The 27,307-nt window shown below is 23.0% G+C and overlaps 1 protein-coding gene and 1 long non-coding RNA gene across 2 annotated transcripts in view; one reads left to right on the plus strand and one right to left on the minus strand.

Annotated features, from left to right (window-relative positions):
- The first annotated feature begins 8,832 nt into the window (after positions 1 to 8,832).
- LOC135145883 (uncharacterized) lies at positions 8,833 to 10,053 on the plus strand. Its single transcript, XR_010283604.1, has 4 exons — positions 8,833 to 8,896; positions 8,955 to 9,018; positions 9,512 to 9,683; positions 9,954 to 10,053. It is a non-coding gene; the product is annotated as an uncharacterized LOC135145883 (long non-coding RNA).
- A 2,113-nt stretch (positions 10,054 to 12,166) lies between these two features.
- Positions 12,167 to 27,307, minus strand: part of LOC135145865 (uncharacterized) — a 30,203-nt gene continuing 15,062 nt past the window's right edge. The window contains exons 11-30 of the mRNA XM_064077994.1: positions 26,752 to 26,811; positions 26,425 to 26,492; positions 24,168 to 24,287; positions 23,456 to 23,557; positions 22,910 to 23,017; positions 22,811 to 22,856; positions 22,272 to 22,327; positions 21,945 to 22,041; positions 21,397 to 21,454; positions 21,246 to 21,336; positions 21,065 to 21,196; positions 20,562 to 20,679; positions 20,130 to 20,165; positions 19,970 to 20,073; positions 19,508 to 19,620; positions 19,044 to 19,110; positions 18,909 to 18,978; positions 18,727 to 18,855; positions 14,842 to 14,906; positions 12,167 to 12,283 (exon numbers count right to left, since the gene is read on the minus strand). Of these exons, the coding sequence (XP_063934064.1) occupies positions 12,167 to 12,283; positions 14,842 to 14,906; positions 18,727 to 18,855; positions 18,909 to 18,978; positions 19,044 to 19,110; positions 19,508 to 19,620; positions 19,970 to 20,073; positions 20,130 to 20,165; positions 20,562 to 20,679; positions 21,065 to 21,196; positions 21,246 to 21,336; positions 21,397 to 21,454; positions 21,945 to 22,041; positions 22,272 to 22,327; positions 22,811 to 22,856; positions 22,910 to 23,017; positions 23,456 to 23,557; positions 24,168 to 24,287; positions 26,425 to 26,492; positions 26,752 to 26,811 (1,757 nt within the window). The remainder of the gene's footprint in view (positions 12,284 to 14,841; positions 14,907 to 18,726; positions 18,856 to 18,908; positions 18,979 to 19,043; positions 19,111 to 19,507; positions 19,621 to 19,969; positions 20,074 to 20,129; positions 20,166 to 20,561; positions 20,680 to 21,064; positions 21,197 to 21,245; positions 21,337 to 21,396; positions 21,455 to 21,944; positions 22,042 to 22,271; positions 22,328 to 22,810; positions 22,857 to 22,909; positions 23,018 to 23,455; positions 23,558 to 24,167; positions 24,288 to 26,424; positions 26,493 to 26,751; positions 26,812 to 27,307) is intronic.

Below are 27,307 nucleotides of genomic sequence, written 5' to 3' on the forward strand. Positions count from 1 at the left end.
TGCGGGGGTTGAGAGCCCTAGGATAGTTGCCGACGCACATGACAGGAAGACGGAAGACGGACCCAATGTACGTGTTGGATTTCGCCGTGTTAATAAAAATATGCCTTCCAACGGCTATTGAGACGCTAAGTGAATTGTTATCAAATCGTTTGCCCGTCCTGCTCGAAATGGGCGACTAAAAGGGAGCAATAAGCACATTCTCCCGATCATCCATGAATTGGAACAAAATTTCTGAATTACTCGAGGTGTTCCCACCGTTTACGACTCCATTTGATACTCCCGCTAAATTAAACAATGCTGTGGTCGAATTTGAACGCGCGATGACAGAAGCTCACAGCAGAGCAACGAGGACACGTGAAGTTGTGCACTGCCCTAAACGCCTTCCTGAGGAATTAAAGGCATTAATATGCGTGCGTCGGCAACTCATTCCAGTAGTCATCACCTTCCACGCGCAAACTGATGCTAAACCGCTTTCATCGACACGTCAGGAAAAAGCTGATGACTTATATAAACTGTCAATGGGATAACAACTAAAAGGAAGTATCAGAAACTGGTGATATCGATCGCGCCTCTTTTTGGAAATTTATTAAGCGAGTTAGAAATTGCGGGTATTCTACTTAACCAACACTTCGCATCGGCGATACCATAGCCGAAAGCGAAGAAAATAAAGCGAAACTTTTTACTGCTCATCTAGCTGCCCAGTGCTTGCCGTCTAACTTCTTCCCGTCGACAACGCTCGCTCTTATCCCGTCTGATACCACTGATTTTCTGAAGCTGTCTACCACTGACGGGATCAAATCATTTATCAAATTACTACCGAAGCAAAAGGTGCCCAGCCCTGACGGCATCACTAACCTGGTCTTAAAACAGTTTCCAGAGGCTGCTAGGTAATCATCTATGCGATCTTGCGAACTCGGTGTTGACCTTCGGCTACTTCCCCGGGAGTTGGAAAATGGCGATAGTCGTGATGTTACCGAAGAGGTGGCAACTGGCATCAGAGCCTCACAACTATCGACCTATCAGCCTTTTGTTGGCAGTTGGTAAGATAGCTGAAGTAGTGATTTAACCGTTTGAAGGCGGTTGTGGACGCTCGTAAAATTTTACCAGAGTTTCAGGTTGGATTTCGCAAAGGACACTCAACAACCCAAGACATTCTTCGCCTACCAAGTGGATGACTAGAGCCTTTATCTTCAAAAAAGCCACTTTCCTTCTCAATGTTAAGTAGACTTTCAACCGACTATGGCGTGGTGGCCTATTATGCAAGCTACATGCTTTGGCGACACTGCTCGGCCTTCTAAAGTTCTCATGTCGTACCCTTCCTGCCGGGTATTCATCGTTCGAGTATGCATTGCACTTTCGTCGCCTCACTACCTTACATCGGGAGTTCCGCAAGGTTCTCTTCTATCGCCCCTGCTATTCGCGCTTTATAAGAGCGACATTCCTCTTCCGGCCTACCCTCACACGCGGGTCGCCAATCACGCCAATGTTACCAATGATTTATGCTTCCTCCAAGTCATCCGTTTTACTATGTTAGCACTTAGAATTTAATTTCGAAGCTTGCTAGCTGGTGTCAATGGGACCTCTTCATTAACGCAGCAAAAGCAAGGCGCTTCTTATAAAGAAGAAACGCCATGCGTTGCCGACACCGTTAACCTTTAACGGCACGGAAATTCCGTGATGTCCTCGGGTAAAATACCTGGGGGTCATTATAGATTCTAAGTTGTCGTGGAGTCCACACGTAAATTACGTGGCGGTCAAGGTCAAGGGAACGACCCAAATGGTATATCCTTTGTTATGCAGCAAAAGTAAACTTTCGTTGCGCAATAAGCGAAGGCGAGAATGACATATGCATCTCCTGCCGGGACCTACGACTTATCGGCAATCATTTCCTCGCTTCAAGTGCGACGAAACAAACGCCTCGTGGTTAATGCGCAATGGTATACTTCACTACGAACTACGGATCGAGCTGCTGACCACATCTTTAAAAATGATGCAGTCACCCACTACGAACGGATAGCTGGACACACTAATCGCTTATCAGCGGAAGAAATAACTTTCCAGTTGTGGGACCGCGCACAATACCGCCATAAATGCGGCAGCGCTCCTAACTTGGCGTTGAAAGTTAAGTTGGGGGTCCAAACTGAACGTGAGGGACACATGTGAAGATTAGCTATGCTTGCACTCATGGACGGCTAAAACCTTTTAGAGAGCTCGCGTATTAGAAGTTGTTAACTCGATCGAGCACTAGAAAACGCCATTAATAAATAAAGGTTTAAAGCTAATATGTACGCTATCACCCCGTCGAGGGCTCGTAAACTCGGTGTTTCCTTTTACTACCCGACCAAGCATCAGGAAATATTATTTAAAATAAAAAATAAAAAATAAAAACAGCTGACAAAACTTTTAATATTATTTTATATATCATTTGCATATTTTATTTACATATTTTTCAAATTCTTTTATTTTATTTTTTTTTAATATTTTACTAAGTTATAAGCGCTAAGGCTCTACTACACTAAATAAATCAAGACACTGCTAAATAGAAAGGAAAACGTTTTAAGAGAAGAGATTCAACTAAGACAGTGGTTAAAATGCATGAAATTGATCATGGTATACAAGACTTATTATTTGATTAAACTAAATTATAATTAGCACTGGGTATACAAATAATCCTAACCAGTACACATGATAATATTAAAAACCGTTTTCGTGAACTCGATGTAATGAAGCCTAAAGAGCCTTCTAAAAATGAAAAAATATATGAAAATAAATCTATGGCCAAATTTATAAGTAATATGAGAAAAATGAATTTATTTAACAAAGAAGCATACAAACCTTTTTAAACAAACTAGATCAACTTAGTTATTAATTATAGAACGCTATTGTATTACCAATAAATTTAAAGATTAGATGGGACATTTTGCTAGTATCAATAAAAATATTGCACTCATCTATTACTCTGGTGAATTTATATATGACTGGATGTCGCTGGAATAACATTACAGCAATAATCCAGAGGGAGTAGATTTTAAATACGCATTAAATGCCGTACTTCTAGCAGAAAACAGATATTAGATACACGCCCCCTCCCCCTAGAAGAAGATAAACCAGCTTCACAGACTAAAGTTCTCTTTACAAATACTAAGAAACAAAGTACAAGAACCATAATGTTGCGCATACGACGCAATAAGGAACATTAGTTATTCTAACTGGTGTCCCCGTATCAACGAACAAGAAACGTTGGATATAGAGAGTGCTTGCTCAAAATAAAAATACCCCACAAATGGATAATTTTACAAAAACTATTATACAACCCACCTTGAGAATAACGATGACAATGAATTTGTGGTAGATACGGCCTGCTAACCCACACTACCTTAAGTACAAAAGATAATTAATAATGTAAAAAGAGAACATAATTTTACCCAGACAATAAACAAGAAATTAGACTCTTATTTACCGGACAAATAATTTTTTTTTTTTTAAACAGAGGAAAAGTTATATATGACAATAAATTTTAAACATAACTTATTATTGATAGGTACGTTAGATGAAAAAATATACACGAAAATAAAAGAGTACAAATAAAAAAAATGACAATAAAAAACAAAAATTTACTGAACGGTAAAAGCAAGATAAATTACATATTATAGCGAAAGAAATTACACAATTACTAATACCATTATTAAGAATACTCCACCTATCGAACACTAGAAATTTGGACTTGCATCACACGAAAAACTCACACCAATATTTAAAAATTTGCATCCCTTTTCCATTTCTAAATGTGAAATTTGAAAGATGTGTAAATTAAAAAAAAATTAATCTTAGTAAAAAAAAGCCTAGCTCATAACATAAGAAAACCTGGCCAACTTTTATATGCGGACACACTGGAATGAAACATACCCTCGTACGACGGCTACAAATAGGTAGAGTAATTGTGGGTACAGATGCTAGATCAAATAAAACAATTGCGTTGTTCGTTAGTAAAAAGAAGAAATTAGACTTAAACTTCATATATGGATTAAAAACCATAATAAAAACATTAGAAACGCAACATTTAATAATAAAAACTTAAGTACGGCAATAAATGAAAAAAAATAAGAGTTAAAAAAAAAGTGATTTTATAAACATCTATTAAAGAAAACTAAACTCAAAAAGAATTATACTTAGCTCAATACCCACAGGTACCCACCAATATATGTTAAGTGAACGAAGTATACAAACTTTGTGTAACATTATGAAATGCATACTTAAACGATCCAAACTTTCAATTATTAATAGAAGTTCTTTGCGCGCTGCATTCATATATTCTTTTTCCCTTCGAAAATTTTAGCTTCATTTAATGTTAGTAAGTTATGTTAATAGACTGTTCTCGTTTTAGCTATTTGCCTTCATCTTTTTCTGTTACCACTGTTGTCTTACGGTGCTTTTCTTAGGGGTTCTGCATGTCAGTTATTAGTTTATTGTGCGAGATTCGCCGTTGTGATTTCTGTATCTATTGGGTGTCCATTAGCACATTCACTGATTTGTTTTTTATCAATTGTACTGTTAGTTCTGGAGTATAACTTTCATTTTTTACGTTTTCTATATTTTTTGGGAGAGGTTTTTGTTGTAAGGTTTATATTTATTTGTTGGTTTGGAATATTGCTGTTTTTAATAGCCGTCAGTGTATTCTTTCGTTCATTGATGACGATTTTTAAATAACGTGCGATTTTAGTTGTATCTTTTCGTCATCTCTTGTGTTCTGGTCGTTGTAAGATGATTGTATTGGTTTTATAGAATTTTTTTTTTAAACAAATTGTTTCCATATTTGTTTTCCTTATTAATTTATTTTAGTGTGCGTATTTGGTGCATTTTTGTTTGTCAGTTTTTCTGTAGACCTTAAATTATAAGCTCTGTATTTTGTTGAGCTTTTATCTTTGTTTCCTTGCATCTTTTGTAAATTTAACATTTTTTTAGAGGGAAGGGGAGGGGGGGGTCAAAACGTAGTTTGCGTGTGGTTTCTGTTACTTCCATGAGGTTTAATATCATGATTGTTTTTTGTATTGCCACTATTATTTCATTTAAATTAATTTTCATATCTTCGATCATAATTGTTTAATTGTTCAATTTTTAAAGTTCGTTTATATGTAAATCTTAAACACGTTAATAATTTTCGTTTTTTTTTTTTATCTTCGTAAGGATAAATATATTTTAGATTATACAATATCCCTATAGCGTGTATAATCCCTTTTGTTAAGTTTAATATTCCGTATATTTTCTTCTTGTGCATAGTCATGGGGTTTTGATAGCTTCTCACCTTCTGTGGCCCTATCATCTGATTTCCTTTTATAATGTGTATACAAAGATTTTACAACCAAGAGGTTTTGTATAGTATTAAAAGTCTTTTTAAGACCATATATTTGTGCTGAAGTAGCTGTTTCGTTTCCTTTTGCCTTTTTGTTTGTGTTGAAGATTTATATCTTTTAGAGGTTCTGACCACTAAGTTTTGGGACATGACGGATATACAATTGTTGACATATACAATTTCCGCAAATGAAAAAATCAAAGGGCAGCGATTAACAAGGATAAAATATCCCCTGGTAGTCTTATAATCACGGGTGTCTGCCCGTAAAGCATTACAGTAGCACTCTACTAATACCTTATTTTATTGGTAATCTTAATAATTTATTACTAGAGAAAGTTTTTTAGAATTATTGAGATACCTTATCCTTTGAAACGAGCACTTTATGGATTCACCACTGTTGCAGTGTAGAAAGCGGTTATGCAAGGAAGTGGCACATTTAAAATATTAGTGCGAGTATTAGCAGCGATGTTTGTAGTGACTCCACTAGGCTATAAATGGTTGCATTAGCACCCCCATCCAAAGGGGGTTTCAGCTTTGTGTTAATTGACAAAGGTAGTGTTAAAATGTTTTCTTGTCAATATGGTGTTTCTGTAAGATTTAGTTACTGTTATGACTTTAACTTAACAGGATGGCGTCGAACATAGACATATGTTCGGCCTATATATATATACGAATCTTAAGCAGACACTAACGTGTCAAGGCGCAGCATTGTATATCTATGAATTTACTGTGACGCTGACACAGTCGGAGGCGTCGAGGTGCCTGCCCGTCGATGTTAATTCTCAAAATTCTTTGAATTTTTACAGATTTCTTAAATTACATTATTTCCTCATATTAATAATAAAGGAGGTGTGGTCACTAAAAAATTTTCAATATAATTAACAACGTAAATGCCTACATTTGTTTCGGAGTAAAAAAATTCAACTTATCACTGAGGAATACTACCAAAGTTGAACTCAGTCCACCTTTAAATAAAAGCGATAAAGCAACTCTGCTAATAAAGAGAAAGGATTATATGGTCAGATGTTTAGAAAAGGAGTATAATCTCATCAGGGCCCACATTGAGGATTTCCCTCCGAACACTAAAAGTCAACTTTATTGCAAGCTGCAAAACAGTCTGCAATAGTTTAAAGACCTGACCCAAAATCTCGCCTTCACCACTCACTTGGTGATATCAGGAAAAGGATAAAAACTAGCAAACTGAATCAGAACGTAATTAAATTGACCAAAGAAGTTAATGATCCTCAGTTATGTATGTCATTATTCGAATAAGATATAGGTCCATCTACTTTGCTTTAATTGCAACCATAATTTTTAGGCCTTGTAGAAAAATCTTGATTGAAGACCCTTAAAGACCGTATAGAGTAACAAATTTTTATGCACATTTTCCTTTTGTTGTTCAGTAAAGTTCCGAGGTGGTCCTTTTAGTGATAGGATAATTCAATTTTTATTAAATAGATTCCTTGTAGTATATGTGCAAATACAGGATATGTAATTTTGTATGTAAAAATGACGTTGTCTTGTCCTCCGTGTGTATGGCTAAATTACGTATTTTTGCAAAGTAGTCTTAAAGAAAGAGTTAGATAACACTGAAGAAATAAGTGCTTGATAAAAAGAATTAAAATTTGTTAAAAGCCTCTGGCAACTAATATGGCTTTGTATTGATTATCTGATTTAAAATGTAACCTACACGTCGTAAAATTAGTTAACCTTATGGAATATAATCCATAGTAATATCGAGGCCACTATGCTCTGATAATGATGTAAGTTCATTTTTTCTGCTGGTTACATAATTTTTAGAATATGTTAAGTTTTGAGTTAAAAGGCATTCGATAACCTGTTCTTCTTTAACATGTCGTCCGCAACACTTGAGGGTCTTTTGCTTCCCTATTCGTAACCCTCACTGAAATGTATATCTCTATTCTATAGTACCTGTTCTTTTCCGCAGTCGTTTTCTTCCCCATCTTAAAGGCATTTTACTTCTTCAAATATATTTCTAATCTTAAAATTTTCATGAATTTTAATTTTATCCGACTGTTTCTTATAAGGTTTTTATTTTGCATTATGATGAGTAAATCCTTTTTGAGGTTATTTATTGATCCCGAGACTGTATCTTTACTTAAAGATTCAAGGCCAAGCTCTTCTAAATGAGCTATTGTTTTCTATTTTAGTTCAGATGTTCTGTCCTCCTTAAATGCATTAATAACGTTGTTGGTTTCCGTGTTACGGCTGTATATTACTTCAGGGTTCATAGTAAAAGCGGTTTGGTAGGTAGTGCTCTTTATGCAAAGGGATAGATAAAGATCTAAGTGTGGTTTGAATTATGTTTCTGTTGTCAAAAGGAAACACGTCCTTAATCCATATAACGTCTCTGAACCTTATAATTTTCACTGTGTTAATACTAAGTATGTCATGTTTGTTCTCGGTGGAATCTAATGTTAAAATAGAGGAATAACTTCATAGCGCTATCTTGCGATTTCCTTTTAAAAGTTGAGATCACAATATAAGACTTAAAGGTTTAAATGAATTAAGGTTGGAATTAAAACCAAAAATTTAATATTCTTCTTTCTTTGGTATGTTATTAAATATTAGTACTGCATCACGGATAGCCTCACTCCAATAGTTTTTAAGAAATTTAGACTGTTTTAACATACTCGGGTCATGTTAGATAAGCTTTAAATGCTTCTTTCATTTAGCATGTATTGAAAAGTATCTTTAGGTACAGTTGATGGCTTGAGACCCTTCTCTTGTAAGTCTTATTGAATGAGTAGTTAATAAATTCGCTAGCGTTATTGGTTCTTATTTCCTCTATGGTAGCGGTTGTAATGTTTCTATTTAATTTTAATATTCTTTATGAATTTATTGTAGCGCTAAATCCATATAACTAAAATGTTTAATTTATTGTTAAAATTAGAAAATAATAATGTAACACGTTCTAATTTCGCGTCGGTGCAAATAACATAATTGTACCCCTCGAACGTAATAACGTCCCAGGTTAGAGTGTCTATATATATCATTAAATCGGGTTTCCTAAAACCATGGATTTCACTAAACTTGCTGATTTTTTTCTTATTTCACATGTTAAGAATCGCGATCTTCGTTTTAAAATAAGAAATGTCGGACAAATTTTTTTTAAATAATTATGACTAATGTGACCGAACATGTAGTATTTTTCTAAAATACTAGTCACAAAAGATTTTATCTGTCGTTGTCAATAAGAAAAACTTTTATTTGCATTTTAGAGCCAAAATGCTTAGTCCATCTCTTTTATTTCCTTGTCCACAATATTGTTTTGTTTTTAAATTAAAAATTTGTTATCTTTAAAGTAAACGTAAACCTTTTTCATATAGAGTGCACACTGAAATTGGGTTATGCTTGAAGTTACTATAAAAGTTGGCTTTACCATGATCAAGGTAATTTAAATTTCCAATCAAATAAGCTTTTGAATGACCATTTATTGTGTTAATAACATTTTTTTGGCAGGTTACAAAGCGCCCGTGCCCACAACCATTTTATGTCAATCAGACCTATTCCATATTTAAGCAGGTATGCCGTTTCAATAAGCCCAATTTTCTGTAAGATTTGCAAGTTTTTTTTCTCTTAGAAAAAAGATAGTTATCTCAAGCGACGAACTCGGCAGTCTTTGCAATGAAATTGAAGCGGCTTAGGTTAATATTTGCTCTTATAGTTATTTTCTTGGAGTGTATTAACAGAAAAACATATTGACTCAGTTTCAACATTATGCTTAGTTTCTACTTAAAAAAGCGCTTTAAGAGCGTATTTATTGTCCAGGCAACTAGGTTACTGCTATAATATTTCAGTAACAGAAAATATTTAAAATAATGTCCGGTTCGATGAATGAAGGCAATAATTTTATAGAGAGCAGTCATTCCCTACACATAGGAATTAATTTTTTCCTGTGCATTGTTCTTAATTAGATTAGAATGGTCGTGAATAGATTTTTACAATATTTAAACTGTTTCATTGTGATTTTTCGTGGCGTTAGAAAACTCTTGCACTTTGCTCATAAGGGTAACATTGACTTTCTTCCAAAGGTATCTTTAACAATGGGATAGCAATCTAGTTCTTAAACTTTAATTTCTTCAATTTAGTTATTTACTTCGTTATGATGGCTGTTCATAGTTATTTTTTAAATACTAGTGCAGACTTCTTTAATATCTGAAAAACTTATCTCCGCATCGCCTGAAGCAAAAGTAGGACATGGACTCCTTGGGTGATTAAAGCTAGCTTAGCGTCTATAAGCCAGTGACGAAGCTGAGAAATACCCTTTGGTTTTTGTCCTTGCCAAGCTTGTTGGATGTACTTATCGAAGGTATCCGCATAAATAAACAAAAGTTCTTTTATGAAAACATGAGAAAGGTAATAATATAGGAAGTAATTAAAGTGAAGTGGATAATATAGTAGCTTGCAATAAAAAAAATTATGATAAACTAATAAAATGTTATAATCTTGAACAAAAGTAATAATATAATACGTGATTAACGTGAAATAGATAAAGTAATTTAAATTCAAATAAAAAAATTAAGAAATACCAAAAAAATAGTTAATAACTAAAAAAGATTAATTATGCAATTATATGTAGAAGACGAGATCCAGAGGACGTATAATTTAGTACGTGCATAGAAGAGTACGTGCTTACAAGGTAATGAAGAGGGGAGACAAGGAAGTGGAAAAAGAAGCAACCAACCACGTTCTATAATTTGCTGGTGTTATATATTTTACCTTTTAAAAAAATTACTCTCCCCAAATTTTTACTTGCTCACGTGGAGGGTTATTTGTCAAGAGGAGCCCGGAAGGCGCTTTACTCGAAGTTGATAAATATTTTTGTAGTTTTGTTAGGTACTTTAAACAGGTTAAGAAAACTCAATGCAAACACGAACCTTTAAAAATTATTGCAGGTTAACTTCTTGTAGTAGCTGACGAGTTTTGGTGTAAATTTAGACTTTAGAACGTTTTCGTTGCAACTCTGCTGTTTCATTGTTTAAAAAGTGGTGGTATAAAAAGTTTGCTTACGGTGCAAAACATTTCTTTTTGCTGATATATCCCAAATGAGTTAATTTAAAGAGCTAATATTAAGTCGGAAAAAACGACGTTAAGGGGCAAAAAAATTTGTAACTAATAAAATAAATAATAATTAGGTTTTCACTGAAATCCCTTTTAGCGATCAATTAAAAAAATATGATATAGCAAATTCATGGAGATACACTCGAAAAAAGGGCCCTTCTAAGAAAAGAAATTTATTATTTTACATAGTAATAATTTTAACTAATTTTGATGGTTCCTCAAGCACGTTTTTTTAGTATAATAAAAAATAAATTGGCAATATTATTTTATCCTTGTTGATATAGATTTAAATCTTATTATTCTTTTATTATTATATATTAATTTTATTATAGCAGACCAAATATAAAATTAGACTTCTATATATTATTTTTATTTACCACTGTATTACAGCGGCGGTTTAAAATTTTCCAAGTTAATTTTTTTAAAATTTTGTAACTTTAACTAGACCGCGTAGGTTTATATGGCTAGTATATTCTCATAAGCGAGCATTTTTGGCCGATTAGAACTACTTTTTAGCCTGTGAATAATAATGAACATTTTTTTTGACTATGGGAAAAATTTGACTAGTTCAGCTGGTTACTTTTTGATAATACAAATATAATTTTTATAAAAAAAACGGCCTACACGTATTTATATATCCGAACGAAGTTAATTTAAAAGTGCGCTTTATTAGGTTACTACTGAAGAGTTCTAAAGTAATTTGAACAATGAGTTTTACCGAAGTTACTAATTTTTTTTTTGAAAAAAAAAAAATCCTTATTTAAAAGTTATAATTCGGTTGCTTAAAATATTAAACAGTTCATATTATATAAGTTTTATTATTTCTACTACACTTAGTTTTCTTTTAAATACAAAAAAAAATCTTTTGCTTTTGCTCATGCTAAAACTTTTAGAGTATTATGCACAATTTGCCCATGTACTTTAAAAACTTTTTCTTGTTAACTGCATCAATTTTACGCTTTTTAACTATCATTCAGAACTTTCTTTTATTTATGATGTACTTTTAAAACTTTTTTTTAGTATTTCTTTTTCATTTTAATTAAATTTTGTTGCTTGAGTCAATAAGAAAATCATTCTATGTAATTCTGCAAATATATGTATAGGCTACACACCAGAGAATGTCTCCATAAGTGCAAGCTTAATATGAAAATTTCAGGAGTCTTCAGTCCTCTAGCACTCAGCCTTTTAATTTTTTTTTTTTAAACAATAATTCGTTTTAACTAATGCTCCTAAATTTAGCAAAATTTCATGTAATCCTATTTGTGTTTTAAAGACCAACACAACTAAATAAATATCAGTTTATTAAAATTTTAAATTTTTTCTCATCATATTGTAACATTTGCTAAATTACTTTATACTTTTATATTTCGTGACTATATTTTTAAATAGACAAGGTCTACAAAACTAAATAAATTTCAGTTTTATATACAAATTAAAAAAAGCAATTTAATTAAATTTGTTTAATTACATACCAACTTTTGTCAAAGTTTTTTCTTATATTAATTTTTTAAAAAAAGTGAAGATAAATAAAACCAAAATAAATATCAGTTTTATTTAAATTTTACCAAAAATAATTATATTTATGTAGTTTTTCAATTTATTTTATTTTAATATATCAACTTTTTTATTATATTATTCAAACAATTCATTCATTGAGAGTAAAGATTGAAAAAATTACATAAATATCAGTTTTATATAATCCATATAGAAAATCATATAATTTATAATTCTTTATTTTATTTTTTTATTATATCCCAGTTGCAACCGGATTTGTTTTTGGCAGGAATTCAAAACATTTAAAAAAGATTCGCAAATTTCAGTCTTATTATAGATTTTTCTTCGATAAGGCTGTTAAAAATAGCAAACATTATGAAAAATTAAAACTTTTAAACTAAAAATAATAAGTAAGTTGTCTTTAATATACAAATAGTTATTATTATTTATTTATTAAGTTAATAATCAACTTTACTTTATCATAACTGAATCGTTTATATTTTAAAATTTTTTTGTGAGATAAATATTTCCTTATAATAAAGTATAATAAAAAAAATATTACAAAACTCATTGTAACAAAATTTTCCTTAAAAAAATTATATAAAAAAGTTCGCAATACCAAGAAATGAAAAATTAATATTCAAGTGTACCTAAAAATAATAAAATAAAAGTATCTTTTTTAATTTTCATAAAGTAAACACTTCGCATTGAAAACATTGTAGTATTTGAAATTTTGAACAGATTTTATATTATGATAAATAAATAATATAATAAAAAAGGTTGAAAAAATTCATTAAAAATTGGTATAAAATGTTCATGGAATAGAATGAAATTAATTTTTTTTTTAAATATATTAAAAGCTCCTATAAAAATTTCGCTCTAATAAAAAAGTGTTTATAATTTTCAGCTTATTTTATAAATAATAAATCAATTGTTAGTAACAAAGTACATTAAAATATTAATTGAATGTACTAAAATATAATAAAAGTTTTATTTTCACAATTTAAAATGTAAAATTATTTCAGTTTTATTTTTATTATATAAATAGAAAAAAGTTAAAAAAAAATGTTCAAGTACATAAAAAATAATAAATAGTTTATTTTTATTAGCTTTATACTAATAAAAATGAAGAGTTTATAATACTAAAAGATTTTATTTTTATATAAAATATAAAAAGAATAATAAATAAAAAATAAAATAAATTTTATTAAAATAAATTGTTTAAAGGAGATAAAATATAATGAAAAGTTAAACTATACATAATGATATATTCAAAAATATATACAAAAAATTAAAAAAAATGAAATCGGATGTATATTTCACTAAAAATATTGTTTAAAAAGTTCTTTAGGGAAAAATATTTATTTTCTCTAAACCTAAAAATAATAAAAACATCAAAATTTTACATTTTCTATATATACAATTTAAAATTTAACCTAAAAATTATAGAGTATAATTAATTATAATACAAAATTGTTCAAAAAGTTCATAAATTATAATAAATTTTTTATTATCTTTCAATATAAATTTTTATTGATTTTATAATTTTTACAATTTTATAAATAAAACAAAAAAAATTTTAATACAAAAATGGTTAAAAAATTCAAAAAATTCAAAAAATTTTAAATTTTCATAAAAATAAGTAAGTTTTTATAATTCTTACAATTTTTTATATATAGAAAAAAAAAATTTAAAAATTAGTACAAAAATAATTAAAACAGTTCCCAAAATTAATGAAAATATTATTACCTTTTAAAATTAAGTATTTATAATAATCATCACAATTTCTTTTATATATTAAAAAAACAAAAATTCATACAGAAATTGTTAGAAAAAAAATCCTAAAAAAAATAGACAACTTTTTTTACTATTCTCAAGTAAAAGATAATTAAGTTTTTATAATTCATAAAATTTATTGTCATAAAATTTATTATCATAAAAACAAAACACAAATAAATTCATATAAAAATAGTTTAGAAGCTCTTAAAAAACTGAAATTTTTTTTTAATAATTCTGCACTAAAATAATAAAAAATTTATAACATAAAAAATATATAAAAATTAAGATTAAAAAATTAAAAACTAAAAAAAAATCTTTAAAAAATTGTTTAAAGGTTCATAAAGTATAATGACAAATATATTTTAAACTATAAACTATAAATAATTTAAATATTTGTAACTTATTTATATCAAATAAGAAAATATTATATAAAATATGAAAAATAATAGATTCTGTCAATATAAAAATTTAAAAAGTTCATGAAATATAATGAAAAATATTTTTATTATCATTAAACTAATAATAAAGTATTTAAAATTTTTACTATTTTTTTTGGTATAAATATTAGAATACATCAAAAATATAAAAAAAGTTAGTATCACCAGTTATAATAAATATCATAGAAAAAATTGTTTACAATGGAAATAAAATTATCTTAGGACTAAAAACAAAGTATTTAAAATTTTAATATTTTTTTTATATAAGCAATAGCATAATGAAAGTTAAAGCTAAAGATCAAATATTAAAATAAATATTATTAAAAAAAATTTTCAAAATTTCATCAAATATTGTGAAAATATTTATAACCTGAAAACTAAAAATAATGAAGTATTTAAAAATTATTATTTTTTTAAATGTATATAATAAAATAATGCCGGAAAGCCAAGGATTTAAGCTAACAGTAAGGTTGGTTCAGTTTATTTAAGTTTAATTTAGTTTATTTTTTTATTCTGTCAAAATTTTTATTTATATGAAATTAAATAATAAAACTTTAAAAAGAAAACGCATTTTCATAAAAAATAAAACTTTTTTAGAATAATAAAGAAAAAAAAAATTTCCTAAAGCCTTTTTTATATTTAAAAATAAGTTTTTCAAACCCTTTCATTATAACATTTATTTATAGTAAAACTTACAGTTATTTTGGATTCTCCTTGAAAAGACTCGAAACTTTTTGCTAGTAAACAATCCACTTCTTTGTCTTCAAAAAAAAGTTCATTAAATATGTTAGAAAATTCATTAAAAAAATTGAATAAAAGTAATGTAAAAGCTGAATAAAGACTCTATAAAGTTAAAAAAATAATAAAAAGTTAAAAATTTTTAGAGAAATTATTAAATATAATCCATAAAAGAAAAATATATTATTATTTTTTTAAAGAATTAATATAAAAAATCAATAATAAAAATTTATTAAAATTGTATGGAAGTAAAATATATAATAATTATGTTTAAGTTATCAAGTTAAAATAATATTTAACAGTAAAATATTTATATAAAAAATTATGTAAACTACATAAAAGTAAAATGTATTATATTTTTCCTAAAAATAATTTATTAAGTTTAAAAAAATAATTAATAAAAAGTTCATAGTAAGCATTAAAAAAAAATTAATTATTTTAAATAGAAAAGTAAATATTATTATAATACTTTTTAAAGTAATTCTAAAGTTTATTTAAAATTTTTTAATTAGTAAAAATTGTTGATTAGAAGAAAAAGAAACTTTAAAAAAAAATTATTTTTTAGAGAAAAAAGTATATATATTATTGGCATTTTTTTGTTATATGAGATATGAAAATTTATTAGGGTGATTATTATAACAGTATATATATTATATATTATTAAAGTAATTCTAAAGTTAATAAAAAAGTAAATAATAAAAATTTTTAGAGCAAAAATGTGTTTAATGATATAATAAAAAACTATATGAAATAAAATATAATATATAAAAAGTAAATATATTATTGATATATTTTTTTGTTATATAAAAAAATATGAAAATTTTTAAGAATGGATACTATTACAAAGTAAATATATTAAATTTTTTTTAGGTGATTCTAAAGTTAAAAAAAAGTAAACAATAAAAAATTTTATAGTAAAAATATATTTAATAATATATAAAATTACTATAAAATATAATATATTATAGAATAAAGTAAATATAAATAATAAAGAATTTTAAAAATGATAATTATTATTATAAAGAAAATATATTACATTCTTTGAAAGCAATTCTAAAGAATATAAATATAAATAAAAAATTTTATGGTTAAAATATGTTTAATAAAATAAAGAAAGCTATACAAAATAAAATGTATTATAAAGTAAATTTATAATTAATATTTCTTAAAAAAATTAAGGTTCAATATAATAAATAAAAACTTTTATAAAAATATTTTTTTAGTAATTTTGCTGTTAAGAAATTTGTATATAAAAAACTTTACAGTTTAAAATTTATTAAAGAAAATAAAAACTTTTAAAATATTTTCATAATTGTTTATAAAAGTAAAACATATTAAACAATTTTTAAAGTATGTATAAACTTAGAAAAATAAACAGAAAAAAATTATATAGTCAAAATTTATTAATGAAATAAAAACTCTAATAATTTTTTAAAATTATATATAATAATAAAGTATATTAGAAAAATATTAATGAAAAAAAAATTTATAGTAAAAATTTCTCCTAAAAAATAAAAATTTAAAAAAATTTAAAATTATATATAAATGTTAATTAATTATTTTTCTATAGAACTTATCAAGTAATAAAATTATTTATAATACTTAAAAATAACCAAAAAAAACTTTATATAAGAAAAAAAGAGTATAATTTAAAAAGAAAGCGTTAATACCATTATTATATTAAAAAAATTAATAAAAAATAGTAAACAAGATAAAAAAGTATGCAAAAATGATTAAAGTTTTATAAATAATAAACGATAAAAAGTGTTAGAAAAATAATTTTTTATTAATAAAAATTCTAATAAAAATTTAAAAATTATACAAAAAAATAAAAAAATATTTTTTAAAAGTATTCATAACGTTAAAGAAAAAATTTTCAGGAAAAATTATTAGATAATAAAAACTTCTAAAAAATGGATTGTATTATTAATAAAATAAATTATATTTTTATAAAGTATTTATAGAGTTAAAAAAATGATCAAGAAAAATTTATAGAAATAAATTATTGTAATACAATAATTTATTTAAAATGAATATTTCTTAAAAGGATTACAGTTAATAAAAGTAATAATCAAAACTTATAAGAAAATAAGAAAAACATAATATTAAAATTATAATACTTAATTTTTGAAATTCATAGTAAATCATTATTTATAATTAATAACAAGATAGTAAACCAAAGTTAAAGTATATAATTATTTAAAGAAAAAATTATTTGTAAGAATATAAGAATAGTAAATAGATAATATTTTTATAAAATTATTTTACAAAATATAAAATTTAAAAAATAATTTTAATTAATATTTTTATATATTGTGAAGTAAAAAAAATATTTTATATACAAAATGATAGTAAATATAACCTTACTATTGATAAAAAATAATTATAAAAAAAATATTTTACTTTTTTTATAACTAAAAAAGCACGAACAAAAATTATTTATAGAAAATTTTTTGAGTTATATTATAGTAAATTCAAAATTTTACATAAAAATTATTGTAAATATTTATTCATTTAGAATAAAAATATTATTAATTATGAGAAAAATTAATTTTTTTGCTTTTATAGTTAAAAAATCATAAAAAAAATATAAAATAATAAAAGTTATTAAAAAAGTTACTTTAGAGTTAATAAATATATTTTATATATAAAATTATAGTAAAATTTAATAAAGTAAATTTTTATAAACTTAAATACAAAAAAAAATAAAAAATTATAAATAATTTAAGTTACTTTTAAGTTAATAGTTTTACATATAAACATGGAAGAAAAAATAATTACTTATTATTATTAAAAAGAATAATTATAATATAATAGATTGCTATTAAAGTTAAAATATAATAAACAAAAAATATTTTAATAAGAAAAAAAAATTATAATAGTTTTTTTATTACTTTTGAGTTATAAAAAATTTTTGTATATAAAAATTATAAAAAATTCAATATTAACTATAATATATTTTACTATGAGTTAAAAAATTACAAAAAAATATTTGATGTAAAGAATATTTTAATAAAAAATATTAGTATAACTTTAAAATTACTTTTACGTTAATAAAAAATTATATATAAATATTTAAGGAAATTCAAAATAATATATTTTTTACTTTTTAGTTAAAAAAATATTGTATAAATAAAATTATGATAAACAAATATTCATTATTTATAAATAATAAGAATAAAAAATATTTTCTATATATAAAAATTATAGTTAACTAATATTCATTATTCATAGAAATTCATATACATAAATTATGGTAAAGAAATATTTTTTATAATAAACAAAAATAAATAATAAGCATAATAATATGTATATTTACTTATAAAGCTAATAAATAATTATACCATATAAAAATTTAAAGTAATAAAAAACTTTAAAAACAGAAAAAATAAATAAAAATATTATAAATAGTATTATTAAATAACTTAGATGTAAAAAAAATATTTTTTTAATATAAAAATCAAGGTTTAATAAATTTTTAGTAATAACAGTAAATAAGAATTATCATATAAAAATTATATTTCTACTTTTAAAGTTGAAAAAATTATTAAAAAAGGTAAATATAGTAAAAATTTTTTTAAAATATATTAAAAAAATACTAAATTTTTCTAAATTTTTAAACTAAAAATTATAATAAACAAAAATTTTATTATAAAAAATTATTTAAAAAAAAAAAAAACTTTCTTAAGTTTTTAATAAATAAAATATTTAATACAATATTCATCATAAAAACGTTATTTTTTACTAATAAGTATTATAAAAAAAAATATAATTTACTATATATAATTATAAAATTTCATTATATAGTAATGATAATAATAATAATAGACAATCAAGTTTTACTCTGAAATTCAATACGCTCGTTTAACAACTTCAAATAATGGCCGGTGATTGGCTTTCCAGAGACTACAGCGCTCACAACGGAAGTAATGAAAGTCAACGTTTGTTGGCCGGCCGGTGGAATTTCAAATACTTTTATAGTTGCTTTATTAAAAATATTATAAAATCATAAATATAAAAAATACCAATTCCAAAATTTTCAGGAGAGAGAAGTGCAGGAATGAGAAGTTTATCAAAAAGAATATACTTTACCACCTTTTAAGGGTTTATAATAATAACAACAATAATAATAATAAAAATAATAATAACAATAATAATACATTATAGGCCGGTACGCCTGCATTCCTTGCTAAAATCTCCAGACTTACTATTAAGTTTTTTGCTTCGCTTTAAAATATATATATATAAAAAAAATAATAAGTTTTTTTTTAAAAAAAAGTATGTATATATTATTATATATACAACTATTAAGAAAATATAAATTTTTTAATACAAGTACAAAGATTAACTAAGAAGTATAAATATATTTATATGTATATATTTAAATTAAAGTAAATATATAATAATAAAAAATAATTATTAAAAAAAAAAGTATAAATATAAATATATATACGCTGGCATATTTAAGAAAAGATATTTAATTTTATAAAAGTATAAATATTTACATATGAAAATACTTAATAAAAAGTCTATATATAGTTTATAAATATTAATTTAAATAAAAAAAGTAAATATATATTTATATATAAAACCATATATAAAGTATATAAATATTTATATATACGCTGGCAAACAGTTCAGATTGGATAAAAACGACTTGAAGATAATATCTTTCAAGTTTCCTACAATTTCGACGTTTTTTTTTAAATCCGATTTCGCTGTTTTCGGTTTGGTTAGCTATATAAAAATAATATATAATGTTAACTTTTATTATTGTATAAATATAATAATAATATAGACTCGAAAAATATATTTGTAAAGAAATGAAAAAGAAGTAAAAACTTTTATTAATAAAAATATAATAATACTAAATAATTGTATAATATATTTCATAATAAAAACAAAGAAAAACTTTTATTATATATAAAAAAATAAAAGAAGTGAAAAATATATTTTACTTATTTATTTATTTATTTATTTATTATTATTATTATTATTATTATTATTATTATTATTATTATTATTATTATTATTATTATTATTATTATTATTATTATTATTATTATTAATATTATTATATACTTGCCTCTATCGAGTGCTTAATGGAAAATAACAACGGCAACGGCTCCGCCAGCACCAATTTCATCCAATCCGAACAAGTCCATTTTATATATTCGCTTATAAGATTTCCTTAAACAACCAATCCAAGTAGAAATTTTAGCAATTTTTTTTGACTATTTCTGTACCTGAAACGCTTTTGCCTCTCAAAATTGCATTGCAGTCTAGAAATTATTGTTTATAAATATTTTTTATATATATAAAAATATTATTAAAAAAATTATTTATTTTTTATTAAAGTTTATTAAAAATTTTTAAATTCGGCATAAAAAAGTTATTTATATATAATTTTCACAAAAGTTACATCCAAAAATAAATCATTTATTTTAGACTAAATATTTGGCTAATGATGGAGCTTAAAAAAGTGGCCCTAAATATTATTGGCTAAAAACCTAAAATTAATACATTCATGCTAAAAAGTGTAACAATAAAAGATATTAATTAAAGTTTATTGGACAATAAACTTTAAAAAAACTAACAAGAAAAACGCAGTAAAGATAAAATATATTTAACAAAAATAGTGCAACACCCATAATATAATAATAATAACAGAAGTGAACCAATCAATGTTGCGAGCTCAAACTCAGCAGTTTCTATGATAAGGTCCTCTAAAGAATTATTGAAAGAATTCAACTGGACCAAACAAGCAAACAGCGCAGAGTCCAGTGAACTATCCAACTGTTGGGTATCGTTAGTTTTAGTGATAATAATTAATAATAATAAATTATTTTTAATAATATTTTAAAATATTAATAATAATAGGGAAATTAGTAATAATAGAAGTAATAAAAGTAAACATATTAGTAGAATATATTCAATAATATTGAAGAAAAATAAAATAACTTTATAATAATTTTTTAAAGAATTTTTTTACATATGAAAATAATTATTATTAATAAAAAAATATTTTTTTAATGAATATAATAAAACATTTTATATACTTTATACGATATTTAATAAATTTTATAAAAAAATAAAAATAGATTTCTGAAAAATAGCAGAAGTAGTAATAAGCAAAAAATTATTACTTACAGAATATAATAACTTTTAAAATAATAATTACATCAATTAGTCTTAATAAATGATGAGCCAATCGGAGTGGGCGTTTATTAAAAAGTTGGATAAGCCCGTCAGTCGTCTCTTCATCGGGTTTACTTTCGCTTTTGGAAAGAAACGAAAATAATTCTTCCATAATCTGTTTAAGAAATGTAATAATTATAATAATTATAATAATATAATAAAACGTTTATGGCGGGCAAACAAGGTTTTATAAACAACTGAAAAACTCCCGCCACTTCTATTTTTCGTCTGATAGACATGTGCTCCTCAAAATGCCTTTTATATAAAAATATGCTAAATACTTCAATAATAATAATAATTAAAGTTTTAAGTAACTTCTCATTTTCTCGAAGTAAATGGCTAATAACCTCGTCCTCCTGAAGGATCCAACTAGCTTATGAGTATATTATTATTATTATTATAACTATTATTACTTTTACTATATTTATTATTATTTATTTTATTATAATAATAATAGTTATTTTTATTATTACAGAAGTATTGTTAGTATCACTATCATAATTATTATTGTATTATCATCACAATTTGATCACAATTTGTGATAAATATAATTAACAGTAATAATGTGTTCTTCTTTATTATTAATTATATAATAATGTCATTAATAACTTTAATATATCAATATTTCATTATAAAAAGTATTACTTTATAATAATATTATTAGTAATATTATATTTTTTATAATATTAAAATGATTTATTTATTATTAATATTATACTATTGTTGCTATAATTATAAATAATATAATAACTGTTTATTAATAACTATTATATTTCCTTTATTTTTTAAAAGTAATAGTAATGAAGTACAAGTTATTAGATAATAATTCTAATAATAATTATTAAATATATAAAAAATACTACTAGTTCTTCCTTTTGCACGATAATATAAAACACAATTTTCGTAATGTAAAAGAACATCTTTAAGAGCTTCTTTTTTTAAATCCGCAGTTGTCCATTTCTAATAAATACATTAATAATAATAGTAATTGATAATAATTAATAATAATAATATAATTGTAGTACTGCTAATAGCAATAAAAATATTACAGTAGTAATAATTATAACAATTATATTATCATACAATAAACATAACAGTAAAAAAATAATGGTATTATAAATATTACTACATATAAAAAAAGTAATAATAATAATTATTATTATAAGAAGTAATAAAAAATGTTGGCTTACAGGTTCTATAAGAATATACAAAGTTCTCCCCGAAGGATAAACAACCAAAACATTATCTATTTATTAAAAAAATGATAGAAAATAAGAAAATAGATGTCATAATAATTATAATAAGTAAAAGTAACAATAATACATATAAATAATAATAACATCAATATAAAAAGTAAAAAAAGTCACTAATAAATAAATAATAAATATAAAAAAAATATAAAAGTAATAGAAAAAATATAATAAGCAAAAAACCACACACAATTGGCTAATTTAACCACAAACAGAACAAAAACGGGCGATTATAATTGATTTAGCAGCAATTGAATTCTTAAAATCCGCTTATAAAAACAATATTTGGTTCCGTTAAGTGCTAAAACGTGCGTTATTTTATAGGATAACATATAAATTTTGATTATTATCGTTTAGGAGCAAAAAATTATTTACTGTTATTTATTATTATTGTTATTATTAATTATTATATCTTCCACTCACACCCTTCGATAAAGTTATATATAGTTTTTATAACCATAATAATAATAATAGTATACCTTTTTTATTGGTAAGTTGTTGTGCTTTGGTATTTTTTCTTTGTTGCTAAAAAGTGAATATACATATTACTATATTATTATTGTTATAAATATTATTACAAGAAGTTTAGCAGAGGGATTAGAAGGTGTTCTTATTAAAGTCGTGCTTATGTTACTACAGTAGTTCCGTAATTGTGTATATGCTTCCGGCTTCTTTAAAAAGTTGTGCTGTGCATAATAATAATAATAATAATAATAATAATAATAATAATAATAATAATAATAATAATAATAATAATAATAATAATAATATATATAAATACTTTATTATTGTTCACTTTTTTTATGTTTTAATATTACTTATAAATATACACTCATATATCAAATCATTTATATTTATATTTATATTATTTATAAGTTTTTATATTATTATTAAGCGACTTTATATATTTTATTATAATATTTATCATATAAATATTTCTTTATTTATTATTTTAATAGTAATAATAATAAGATTTTATAGTATTAGAGAATATAGTTTTAGTTTTCAACTTTTTATATTTAATTTTTATATTATTGATAATATTTACCGATTCATATGTTTTATTATTTTATTTCTTAAAAAATTACTTTTTTTTAAAAGTTTAATAGTACTAGTAATAATACTTTTAAAAGAAAAGAAGCTGCAGGCCTCTCATCAGGATTTCTACTTAAGCACGTGGAAACAAAAGACTTTAGTTCTTCCGATATTTTCTCAGGGAATTTAAACTAATAATAAAATATAATAAATTATAATAATGAATAATAAATAATAATTATAATAGCATTAATAATATTAATAATTGAAGTAAGTAGAAATACCAAAAAAAATATGATATAAAAATAAGCCAATAAATAAACGAATCAAACTATAAACAAAAAAAGAGAAATATAAGCCAATAAAATAAAAAATAAAGTTTAAAGCGCGTTCGCGCCGATAAAAACCAATTTAAATAATTAAATTAATTAGGAAATTATAATAGTAACCGTTATCATTATATTATGATAATAATATAATGAATAGATAAGGTTAATACTAGTAGTTACTACGAAAAAATAACAAAAGTAATATTAGAAAAAAATAAAGCCAATAAACAAACGAATAAATATTAACTAAACCACGATTAGCTTGGAACCACTAAACCAGTAAAATAACGGACAAATAAAAAATATGCTCTCAATTAATTATAATAATAAATGCACCAATGAAACCAATAAAAAAATAAACCATTTACATATAATTAAAAGAAACGTTGAAATAATAATAATAATAATAATAATAATAATAATAATAATAATAATAATAATAATAATAATAATAATAATAATAATCAGTAACAAAAGGATGATAAGTTTCTTCGGCTATTCTATAAAGACAATTAAGAGGCTTTAGCTCGAAAAGTGGAGGCCGCTGCTCGAAAAGTTCGATTATAGTAATGCCCAGCGACCAAATATCGCACTAATAACAGATATTATAAATATTGAGGTGGAAAAAATATATATTTTTTTATTCTGAAAAATACTTAAAAAATTTCAAAAAAAGTTTTTATAATAATGAAAAATTATAGTTACAATAAAAAAATACTTAAAACTTTGCTTTCGCTAACTTTTTTAATAAGTATTTACATTACTAATAATAATTATAACTTCAAAAAAAAAAATATATAAAAGTTCATTAGATTAAAAAGAAAAAATTTATATATTTTTTTAAAATGTATTTTTATCATAAAAAAGTACTCAATAATTTAGCTTTTATTATTTTTACTATTAAATTTAAATAATAATAATAACTTATAAATGATATATAAAAGTTTATTATTTTAAAAAAAAATTATATATTTAATAAAAAATTATTTTTATGTTTTTGCTATTAAATAATAACAATAATAATAATAACTTCAAAGAGGATTATAACATAAAAATTTATATATTCTTAAAAAAAAATAATTTATTATCATTATTTTATATTAATAAACTACTTTTTTTAATACTAACAATAACATCAATAAGGATTATATTAATAAAAAAAATATATATCCTTAAAGAAAATACATAAACTTTACTAATTATTACTTTATTTTCATTAATAAACTATTTTTTTAACTACCACTAATAATAATAATAACTTTAAAAATAATCTATAAAAGTTTTCCATTCTAAAAAGTTATATATCCTTTAAAAAATATTTTTTATAGTAAAAAAAACTTAAAAACTTCGCTTATATTAATTTATTAATATGATAGATTATTTACAATAATAATAATGATGTTAACTTTATAAAAAAATATAAAATTTTATATCTTGTTGTATTGTTTTCGCTGTTGAATATTAATATTTATAATAATTCCATACAAAAATATATTTTAATAAAAAAAGTTACATTTCCAAAAATAATATTTATTATAATAATAAAATTAAGTGTTTTTATTAATAATATACAAATTTATTTTTACTAAATTATTTCTATAATAATAATAATAATTTATTTGTATTATTAATTAATAATTAACAATAACGATAAAAAGTTTCTACATGATATATAAAAGTTTATTACAAAGTTCTATATTTCTAAAAAATTATTATAAGAATAATAATGTATAAACTCTTCTATATATAAAAGTTTTGTTTAACATTAATAATATATTTCTACTATTAATTAGTTATAATAGAATAATAATATAAATAAAAAGTTCTATATATCAAAGATAAAAATTATTATAATAATAAATGTAAAGTAAAAGCTTTGCTATAGATAGAAAATTTTTGTTGGAAACTACTTTAATTTTACTAATAATTATCATAAAAATAATAATAATAAAAAGTTCACTATTTCTAATTATAATTATTTTTTAATAAAATAAAGTAAAATTTATACTATAATTAATAAAAGTTTTGTTAAAAATTAATATAATTTTACTATTATTTCGTTAAAAAAATAATAATAAAAGTTATAAATTTTATATAAGAAAATTATTATAATAATAAAAATTTATTAAAACTTTGCTATAACTAATTAAAGTTTTATAAAAAATTTGAAATATATTTTTACTATTAATTATTATAAAAAAATTATAGTAAAATATAAATAATTATTATTTTAATAATAATAATAGAACTATATAACTTTGGTTATTTTTTGGGTATTCATTTAATAGTTTATTAATATTTATTATAAATAACTTATTACTATTATTTTTATAAACTATACTTAAAATTTTCTTTATTAATTTTTATTGACTTCATAACTTTTACAATAATAATTATTTCACTATTTTTTATTACTATTTTAAAAACTCTATATTAACTTTTTTATCGCTACTATATTATTACCATTTTACAAAAGTTATACAAAAGTTAAAGATGTTTTATAGCATACACTTATAGATATTTTTTATATCATTAAATTTTTAAAGGATAACTTTTCTTAATATAAAAATTTATATAATATATTTTGTCCAACTCTTATAAGTATACCCAAAAATCATGGAGCGAATGGCATTCAAACAAATATTTTATTATTATTATTATGATTTTTATATATTATAAATTTCAATATAAAACTAATAAACTTTATTTTTATTAATAAAAATTGAAACCGTCGGAGGAAAATAACTCGTCGTATCAATATTTTCTATAACTTCGGGCGCCATCCAGTAAGCAGAGCCTTATATTTCGATTATTTTTATAATTATAATGATGAATATTATTAATTTATATTTATTACTTTGACTAATAGTACTATTATTATTAATTATTACTAAAACTAATATTATTAAATATTTATTACTGTTATCGTATTCTTTAATTTATAAAAAATAATATATATTTTAAAATATAAAAATAACTATAATAAACTATAGAAACAAATAAACGAATAGTTAAAGTAATAACAATAGCAATAATAGTAATAATAATAATGAAGCCTGTTATATTTTTATCGAGTTCAGATTTATTATTTTCAGGACACGCAATTCCAAAATCGGCTAATATAATCATAAATAAAATATTAGACTTTTTAAGAAGTAAACCAAAATAATAATAATAATAATATAATAACCTTTATAGAACTTTAAAAAAGGTACAACTTATAAAACTCAATTATTATTATATAAATATTTATAAAAGTTTACGATATTTATATAAAAATTTTAAATTAAAATAATATACAATACTATTATAAAAATAACAAAAAAATTTGTTTTAAAAAATAATAGACAAAATTTTTATTAAAAAAAAATAATAATACAATTTTGAATAAAAAATTAAATATAAATTATATAATAAGATAATATACAAAACTAATATTTATAGAAAAAATTAAAAGTATATCTTTTAATTCATATATTAGAATTATATTAAAACCTAAAGAAAAAACGATATACAGAAATTTAAAAAATTATATAAAAAATTGAAAATAAATAAATAAAATAGAAAATTTATAAAAATTATAAAAAAAATGGAAATAAAAAAAAATAAATA

Source organism: Zophobas morio, unplaced genomic scaffold (assembly GCF_036711695.1).
Source record: "Zophobas morio isolate AGI-343-1 ecotype UQ-CSIRO unplaced genomic scaffold, CSIRO_AGI_Zmor_V1 ptg000194l, whole genome shotgun sequence".
Lineage (NCBI taxonomy): Eukaryota > Metazoa > Arthropoda > Insecta > Coleoptera > Tenebrionidae > Zophobas > Zophobas morio.